This window comes from Kryptolebias marmoratus, linkage group LG2, assembly GCF_001649575.2.
Source record: "Kryptolebias marmoratus isolate JLee-2015 linkage group LG2, ASM164957v2, whole genome shotgun sequence".
NCBI classification, from domain to species: Eukaryota; Metazoa; Chordata; class Actinopteri; order Cyprinodontiformes; family Rivulidae; genus Kryptolebias; species Kryptolebias marmoratus.
Window position 1 is genome coordinate 1,830,634 of NC_051431.1, and position 10,063 is coordinate 1,840,696.

The 10,063-nt window shown below is 43.3% G+C and overlaps 1 protein-coding gene across 2 annotated transcripts in view; it reads left to right on the forward strand.

Annotated features, from left to right (window-relative positions):
* LOC112451460 (RNA-binding protein Nova-1-like) overlaps window positions 1–5,490 on the forward strand; it is an 81,468-nt gene extending 75,978 nt beyond the window's left edge. For both annotated transcript variants that reach the window (XM_037981279.1, XM_037981280.1), the window contains one exon: window positions 4,264–5,490. In XM_037981279.1, coding sequence (XP_037837207.1) covers window positions 4,264–5,286 — 1,023 coding nt within the window. In that variant the 3' untranslated portion in view covers window positions 5,287–5,490. The remainder of the gene's footprint in view (window positions 1–4,263) is intronic.
* The last annotated feature ends 4,573 nt before the right edge of the window (window positions 5,491–10,063 follow it).

Here is a 10,063-nt window from a genome sequence, read left to right on the forward strand (position 1 = left end):
AAAAAAAAAAAAAAAAAAAAAAAAGAAAATAAAAGCTTTCTACAACAGCTGGGATATTAATTATTGACCTCTCCACGAAACCCCACTTCAAAAAAGATCCGAACTATCCGAGAAATGTGAAAACTACAACCCGTGTGGCACTCGTACAAGAACCACATGCATATTTGTTTTTTAAAAAAATAACTAACACCAGCAATAAAATGAATTGGCAAATATGTCTATATATTGGAAAAAAAAAAAAAAAAAGTCTAATCCCTTGAGTACATTGCTCGCTTCTTGTCAACTGAGTGATATATTTGCTCAAAAATGAGACAGGAAGCTATTTTATTTTTTTCTCTCCCTTTTCTCTCTCTCTCTCCCCTCCTTTTTTTCGCGTGGTACGCCAGCCTCCGAGGAGACCGAGCTCTGCTATCTCTCAATTTATCCGTCTCTCCCAGCTCCTCTAAATTTAGGTCAGCCTGTCGATGTAACCGGAGCCCCGTAACATGGGCCCACCTCGGGTTCTATTACTTAAGCACCTTTGATCGATCAGCAGATGCATAATTCAGGAGAGTCTTGGTGGCAAGGTTGTCAGTGTCAGACTCGGTGTGCATGACTGATCTCTTCGCCTCCGGGGGGGGGTGCAGGAGAGGAGAGGAAAGGAGAGGGGAAAATTAAAAAAAAGAAAAAGTCCCAGAAGGAGTTAACTCGCACTAGCTGCCAGTTGCTATGAAAATGTTCGTCAGAACCGGGAGCAGATAACTCGGAGAATTAGCATTCAGCTCGGGGTCCGGCTTCTTACCTCCCCAGAAAAAAAAGGGTCTAATGTCTCCCAGATGTTTTGTGGAAGCGGGTCGTTTTTAGTGGATTCCTCAAAGAGGTCGGTTTGATGTTGGTAAGCCAGCGTGGGATTCTGGACTCGGTTGCCTTGTGTATGAACTTTTCGACAACCCATCCTCTGACCTTTTTTTTTTTTTTTTTTTTTTTTTTTTTCAAAAAGAGGCGATCCACCCCACAAGGGTTGTAGGAAGTGTCCCGGAAAACGTGATTCTTTCTCGCATTCGGGGTCCCCGTGTGGTCGAACNGGGTACATACCTGGTACTTATTGGGTACATACCTGGTACTTGCCTGGAACTTATTAGGTATGTACCTGTTATTTTCCAGACTGATGTTATTTTACATACTGAGTATGTACATGGTACTAACTGGGTACTTACCTGGCATCTACCTGATATTTATTGCACGTACATGGTACTTACCGGGTATGTGCCTAGTACTTCTTGTTTCCAGATACTTTTCAGGTACTTACTAAGTACGTAGCTGGTATTGAAGAGGTCCATTTACATTTAATTCATCATTAAGCTTAAAAGACTTTCTCGTAAATTGTTTCTTATTTCTGAAACCAATTATTTTAACTCCTGTCCCTTTAAGGGCCAAGCTGATTGGTCAAAGACGGCACAAAATGTGAAGAAAAACACAACAACAGTTATTGATTTTGAAACCATGTGCTGTCTGTGTAAACGTTGGATAAAAAAGTGGATTCTTGAGTCTCAGCAGGAAGTGGAGTTCACACTTTGTTTTCACTCCGTTCCTCTCGTTAATCTGCACGGGACAGCAGATTGTTGCAGACTCTTGAATAACAGCAGGACGTCAGCAGACACCAGCTTCACGATGAAATCTCACTAATCAATACACGCCGACCACAGACTTTCATTCATGCTTTCAGAGGAACAGATAAACAAACACAAGAAAGAAAATTAAACTGTTAATCCCACAGAGACGTTCTCTGGGAAAAGATAATTCTCTGAGAGTAAAGCTGCAGCAGCAAGACGGGAAAATGTTGCTGGTTTGAATTCGTATCAACTTCCTCCTGCATGTCTCTTACTAATTTTCTGTATCTACATAAATTCATCGTCTGCACAGTAAACCACGCAAAGGGAAAAGAGACAAAAGAGGAGGGTGAAGCAGAGAAAGTAATCAGAAAGACCTTTGTATGTTTCTTATACAAGGTTAATTAATTCTTTTCTTCTCTTGCTTTTTTATTCAAGCTGTAGAGAAAGGCAGCCTCTGATTTTATACTTATTTCTTCATCAAGGCCAACTCTTTTTGTTTCTCCTGCTCTCCATCCTCCCACTCCTCCCATCCACCCTCTTTTATTCCGCTCCGCACAAGAGCATGCGTCGCTTCGCGGCAGAAATATAAACCACATTTTTACATTAAATGTTTAGATCAGGTGTTGAAGCCAATCGAAAGTAGATACGGAAAATAGCAGCTATTAACTGGAGCTGAACCTTGTCGTGGAATATATTAACTTTAAACCGAAACAAAATGATCAGGGATCTGTGAGAGGTCCGGGGTTCAAATCCCGGCCGAGCCCCCTGTTGTGTAACAACTCTTCATTGAAATAAAAGGATCAGAAACACGTCAAGAGATACTTATTTGGTGAATAGAATATTAATTACACACAAAATAAACAGAAGGTTTTATCAAACCGTGGAAGGGAGAGGGACGGGAAGTTGTGCCACATGAAAAATAAACTCACGACTACTCTAAAACAAAAGTATGAGCAAAAAAAAAAAGTGATTTTTTAATATGTTACTTTTCAGAACAAGTGCAGAGGGTGGCACCAACCTACTTGCCAAGAGTGTCTAAGAAAAATGAAATATTTGTGCAAAAGTGTGGGGTACTCCAAACTTCCTGATCAAGTTTGGGCGCGTTCGTTTTGAGTCAGCAGGGAGAGGAGCCGGGTGGAAGTGATGACGGGTGGGGATTAAGCTGCCATTTAACAGTAAATAATCCATAAATGTGCGAACTACCAGAAATCAGCTCCTGTTTAACACAGAGCCCGTGGTTCTGTGACCTGTTCCACTCCCGTCAGTGGATCTTCTGCCTCCTCCTCTGTGATCCTCCTTCACTCCACCCCTGGACCTCCTCTGTGGTCCTTCCTGGCTGCTCCATGTTCACCGTCCTTTGTCCAATATGTCCACTGTCCCTCCTCTGCACACATCTGACTCATTCATTTAAAAGCTTAAATTAAAAGAAAAACAATAACTGCGCCACAGCTGATTTATTTGGTGGAAGTGTCACATGATCTCCTGTAGTTTCTTCAGAAACTATAAACCATCAGGTCCATTTATTCTCTGATAAACAGTATTCTGTATGATGAACTGGTCGGGAGGAGTGTGTGTGTGTGTGTGTGTGTGTGTCATCGCCTCGCTCCCTTTCACTACCCTTTGAATGCCGGAGCTGTGTTTCCATGGCAACACTGACCCCTGGGAGTCAATGTTTTTTTTTTTTTTTACACGAGTAGCCTCTTTAGAATTCATCTCTCTGTCTCATCCATCCTTCCCTCCCACTCTGCGCACCTCTTTCTACCTCTTCATCTCCTGTTCTCCTCCCTTCTCTCTCTTAGTCACCGGCCTGATATTTAAAACAACAACCACTGAATCTTTGCTTGTGGTCTGACATGTTGCGCCGTTTGTATCCCTCCATTTTTGTCTGTTTCTTCTTGACGATGTCACAGTGTTGACACGCTCACGTCAGGAAGCTCTCTCTGCTTCTCTTTCTGTCTGCTGTCCTCGTTAAGGACACGGCTCAACGACGTATCTATAAAACGCCCTCAGTTTGGGAGAACTTCACTGCATTACTCTTACTTGTTGCAGTTTTAGTGTGATGTCAGTTGTTGTTTGTTTATTCATAACATTACAGTGACGCTGAGTCAGCGTTCACACAAATGTTTTCACGTTCTGCTCCTTATGTTTTTGAAATCAAACTACTTCTGCGTAGTTGTGCTATTTTTGCTATTCACATTTCAAACGTTCATCTCGTTATGAATCAGTGTGCTATTATATTTATAGTTTTCCAAATATTTTATTTACTTTATTTAAAAATATTTCCCCATAAAAATGTCCTCAATTCCAAGTCAGTAAACTTGCTGTATTTTAGTTTTTAGTTACGGTTTGGCTGGTTTTAACTTTGGGTTATAGTTTTGCTTTTAGCTGCTACTCTGCTTGTTTATGTTCTGCTAATGTCAGATTTCAGCTCCTGTGTTTTTCTTTTTTGTTTTTGCTTTTAGCTACTGTTCTGCTTGTTTTAACTTTAGTTGCTTTTCTGCTTGTTTTAGCTTTTTGCTGTTCTTTGAAATTTAGCTTCTGTTCTCCTCATTTTAACTTTAACAACTCTAAAACACGAACGTCTGTTTGACTCACACCTATGATCATGTAGAAGATTGAATTATTTAGTGAACAGTGCAATAACTCTAACTTTTTCCCTTTCCTCCTCCAGGCCAAGCTGATTGTCCCCAACAGCACGGCCGGACTAATCATTGGGAAAGGTGGAGCTACAGTCAAAGCGGTGATGGAGCAGTCCGGTGCGTGGGTCCAGCTCTCCCAGAAGCCCGAGGGCATCAACCTGCAGGAGCGTGTGGTCACCATCAGCGGCGAGCCGGAGCAGAACCGAAAAGCAGTGGAGATCATTGTCCAAAAGATCCAGGAGGACCCACAGAGCTCCTCCTGCCTCAACATCTCCTACTCTAACGTCACAGGGCCTGTCGCCAACTCCAACCCCACCGGCTCCCCGTACGCCAACTCCACCGAGGTCATGCCAGCAGCCGCTGCCGCCGCAGCAGCTACGGCCTCCTCTCTGCTCGGTCAGGCAAGCCTGGCTGGGGTTGGAGCCTTCCCGACCACCATGTCCAGCTTCTCAGGAAACGACCTGCTCGCCATCACCTCCGCCCTCAACACTCTGGCCAGCTACGGGTACAACACCAACTCTCTGGGCCTGGGGCTGAACCCCGCCGCAGCTTCAGGGGTGTTAGCCGCCGTAGCAGCGAACGCCAACCCAGCAGCAGCAGCCGCAGCTAATTTGTTAGCATCCTATGCCAGCGATGCATCCACCAGCGCAGCTCACCCTGCAGCCAGTCTCGGAGGCCTCTCTCTGGGATCCTTAGCTGCAGCTACAGGGGCCACCAACGGCTACTTGAGCGCTGCGTCCCCATTGGTGGCGTCGTCACTACTGGCAACAGAAAAGCTCGCAGAGGGAGCGAAGGAAGTGGTCGAGATCGCTGTGCCAGAAAACCTTGTGGGAGCCATTTTGGGGAAAGGAGGGAAGACGCTAGTGGAGTACCAGGAGCTGACTGGCGCCAGGATCCAGATCTCCAAGAAAGGCGAGTTCATCCCAGGAACCCGGAACAGGAAGGTGACCATCACAGGCTCACAGGCCGCCACGCAGGCCGCACAGTACCTGATCAGCCAGCGGATCACCTACGAGCAGGGGGTACGCGCCACCAACCCACAGAAGGTGGGCTAAACCTGACAGCCAATGAGAAATGAGGAGGAAAAGAGGAAGAAAAAAAAAGAAAGGGGGCTTGGGGGAGGAGAAATTAAAGAAAAAGCGAGAGTGTGAAAGGAAAATGGAGAGGAGATCAAAAATGTTGGAAGGAATCGTTTGTTTTCTTCTGCGTGTTTTCAGTATTAAAAAAAAAAGAAGTTTTTGACACAAAGCAAAAATGTGCAGAGAAGATGAGGAGGGAGAGGAGCGCCGAAAAACCAAGAAAAAAAATGTGTAAAATGTAAATATGGTTTTATTACTTAACGTCTTGACCCTTTGGGATTTTTATTGTTTTGTTTTATTGTTTGTTTTGTTTCGTTCAGTAAATTAAGCTGTCTGTTCGTGTATCGTGTGGACAGAGCTGAATGCCATGTAGACAGGCCGACTGCCTAAGAGCCTACAGAGTGGGAGGGAGGGAGGGAAGGGCGCAGCGAGGGGGAGGGTTGGTGTTTTACAGGGTACAACCCTTCACCCCCCCTCAGACCCTGAATCCTGTAAGGAAGCAACCCTTACCCGTCCCTCCTCCCCCAGCCCACATCCCATATTCTACAGCAGGGCTTTTGTTTTTGCTCTAGATTCGCCCCGCCTCCCTCAGATCCCCTCCCCCTCACTCTTTTGCCCCGCCCCTTTTAACAAAAATTTTGTAATGAGCATGACTGCAAACGAGGTGTGTGGGAAAAGAAACATCCTTGACTCCGCCCCACCTTTCCCCTGTTCTCCCTCCCCCCCTGCGACAGGACCAGGGGGTGAGGTGAAGCTGAGGGCAGGTGTTGCGTGGGGTGGGGTTGGCGTTTCTTCCTTTGCACACACACACACACACACACACACGCGTGTGCGCGCACACACACCCGTACAGCCTGTGATGCCCAGCAGGGGTGTGACGGCACACCTTCCTCCACCTGTGGCTCCAGGGTTTTAGAACCACGATTCTGAGAAAGTTGGCTCGTTGTGTAAAACGTAAAGAAAACAAAAACAAAGAGAATGCAATGATTTGAAAATCTCATAAAAATATATTTTATTTTGTGTTGAAATGTGATGTGGAGGCTGGATGGTTTGGACCCGTCTGACCTCAGAACAGTTCTCCTCTTTGGTCCAGAGGAGACACATCTGTTCACATCTGGCTGCTTCTTTGCCTGATAGAGCTTTAAGCAGCATTTGAGGACTGTGTTTACAGACAGTGTTCCTGAGCAGAACAGAAGCAGAACCAGCTCTAAAATCATTTTTTTACACCCAGTCCTCCCACTGACATGTTGCCAATTAACCTAATTAGTTGCAAAATGCTCCTCCAGATGTTTCTTATTTGGATCACCCTTTGTTGATTCTGTCCCATCTTTATTGAGATGTGTTGCTGCCATTAAATTCAAAATTACCAATCTTTTCCCCCCCAAATAAAATTATACAGTTTGTTAGTTTAAACATTTGATGTTTATTTATTCACAATGGAACACAGCAATCGATTCATGAGATTTGCAAATTATTGTATTCTGTTTTTATTTACATTTTGCATTCCTACCTTTTCGGAATTGGGGTTGCAGATGGAAACTCGGGGGTGCACGCTGACGACATCTCGCAGCGCGTAATCTAGAAACGATGAGAGTGATTCTGTGGCACGCACAGGATCCCTGGCATCTCTGCAGTCTGAAAAAATAAACACTATTAACGATATTGTCTCATTACAGCAGAAATCATCACCCTCGTCACTATTTATTAACAAGATCACCCCGATAAAGCTCAGTTTTCTTTTTAAATCTGTGAAATCAGGTTGACATGAATGTAAATGAGACTATTTTTTTGTTTTAATGTAAGCGGACTGAGGATGATTAGTAATGTCACATAGTGTAATATATGTCTTATTTAAGTCCAGTAAGAGAGCCGTCCCAGGCGTTAAGATCATTATATCCAGTCAAACAGCAGAACAGGGAACACACACACACACACACACACACACACACTGAAACTAAACAATACAATGCCATATTTGGTGCTACAAAAGCAAATTGCTCATATCTATGATGCAGACTTCTAGTTTAGCAAAAAGATATATATCAAACCACTTACACCCCAGATGGCAGTGCAGCTATATTAACCTTAAATACCTGTTTATTACCCTCAGCTCCTTTTTCTCGTGCTGCAGAATATCCCTGCTGTCTGTATTTGTCGTAAAATGCCCCGTTGCAGTTTGCCGACTGTGTAAAATTGCAACTAAAATGAATAATTTAGTTGAGCTGTTGAGCTGCTGCTGCTCAGCCTGTGGTCTTCTTCCTTTTAGATTATCCCAAACCACGGACTAGATCAAGCACTTAAGACTAACTACGTACTACTGAGAAATGCAAACTCTGAGGAAAGGGGAGAGCGTCGTTTGTCTGGGGTTCGCTGCTGAAGCCTGATCAGCGGCAGCGTGCATATCAGTAAAAAGGAGCTAAATCCCCTCACCCATCCTTGTCCTTATCAAACAACCGTCCCACTGCCACGAGGTAAAGGGCAGATGACAGATTCTCAGCAAACATCCAGGCAGCAGAGCTCGTTTCTGCCTCCAGAAAATTGCGGGTTGCCCTTGGCAACAGGTTTACTGCCCACTGTAGACCCACAAGGCTGCTGAAGATGCTGTTTTTTGTTGTTGTTATTGATCTTATTTATGTTTCTGTTTGTTTGTTTTATTAATCGGAGTACACTGAATTTTTAATTTTTATTTTTTGTCTTAATGCACTGTGAAGCTGAAAAGTGGTTTTATTGACCTACGAGGTCAATAAAAGGGATGTAGATCGTGACTGGATGGTTTTTGTATGGCAGGGAAAAAAAATAACACATATATGAAATATATGTAGGATGCATATGAAGAACTTTACTGGAAAGCATGTCATATCTAAATATCGAAGCAGAGGAGAGAGACTAGGTCGATGAAGAGGATCAATCAATTGAGCTTCAGATCAGTTTGATTCTTCTTCCTTGTTTGGGAACCTGAAGAGGAGTTTGGAGTTCAGTGGCAGGTTAAAGATACTAGAACAAACTCTTAATTTTAACTCTTTAATGCAGCTGTATCTCTTTCATGAACAGTTTAAATTCTGGGTAAATCCCTGGACAGATGTTCAGTTTTAATATGAGTTTAGATGAAAACGAGGAGGGGGTGCATTTGATTTTTTTGTTTTGATTCTGGTGAGGGGAGGGAACTCCATTCCTCCTTAACACACATATATATATATATATATATATATAAAGAAAACAGACTTTTTGAATCTTTAGAAATCAATCTGACCCCAAATCTTCTTACCTGTGCGATCGATTGTGTCGTTTTCTGTTGGAGCGCCAGTGAGGGTTTATCTCCGCAGCTTGGTAAGGAGGCTTCTTTACTCCCATCTAACACCATCCACACTCTCCTCACCCTCCCACCGTCCTCAGTTTTCCAGCGCACTCCCATCCCGACACCCCCTCTCCTCCTAACACATCGCTCCATGGGTGACTATGTCTGGTGTTACGATCGATGCATGTCTGCTGCTTGCCCCAGCAAATGCTACGGACCGAGGCTCTCCTCTGGTTGCCTCCCCGGGCAGCAGAGGCTGAGACAACCACACCTGCAGAGGAAGTCACAGCCAGCAGGCTGAAGGGCACAAAACACTCCGTATCTGTAGCTTAGATCAGTGCATTTTACTTTGAGAAGCATTGATTTGGAATTGCACAAACACACATTGACTTTGATAGATTTTGACTGGATTTAGCGGGAAACATAGTAAGGTAGTTTGCGTCTGTTCTACCATATACATACAGTATACTTTGCTGCATGCATTTGTAATTATTTATGTCACTAGTTTATCATTTGTCAAGCGAAAGTGTCAAATATTCACAAACGAACGAGCTTCCTAAATATTTCTTTTACTATAAATTTGACAAACTATCAATTTGAGACATGCTTTTTTACCGGTTTATGGATCACGCTGTCAAAATAATAATAATTTTGATTATAAGTCTGTCAAAATATATCAAAAAGGAAATATTTTTACAAGTTTTTTGGCAGTTTTCTGTCAGAGAAAGCAAAGACGTGCATGCAGCACAGTATAGTATGTTCGTTTTGGCAAAAGTGCGTAGAAATAGGTGCCAGGTGACTTTAACTGACGCTGGACAGGTTTAGTTCTTCATCTCATTAATTTAAAACAATCGTTTACACAGCGGCCACTCTTTCGTTTTTTGAACCTTAGGCGATTGAACTAAAAATGTGACAAGTACTGGAAGCAATACATGTAGAGGCATATTGTGTCGTCCTGTCTCTTATCCTCTGTCTGCCGTAGGAGCTTTTGGATTCACCTGTAGAAGTTCGATAGGTTTACATGAGTACATCTTTTTTTAAATGCTGCTATTTAATAATAACTGATGTACTAAAAACGAGTTGAAAACATATCGAAACCTGTCCTTTAGCTGGAGAAGCTAGTCTCTAGTGGCAGTTTAAAGTGTAATATTTGCTCTGTTATAAGTTTAAAAAAATAGTGTGATTTTAATCTGAAGAAATGAAACCTGTGCCAAAACAGAGTTAAACTCTAAACGTGTTCTTTCAAGCAACATTAGATAAGAGGAGACCTACTTTTATATTAAGAAAATGTGAAAAGTGCCAAATGAACCATATTTATAATCTGCATTGATAGGAAGGGCGAAGTCCCTGTTTGACTAACAGACGAAGCACCTCAGTATCATTTTGTGTTAAAGCCCTGCTACTAAAGGAGGGACCGCCATGTTAGTGTTCGCCAGTCCTCTGGGAGACTCACCTCCC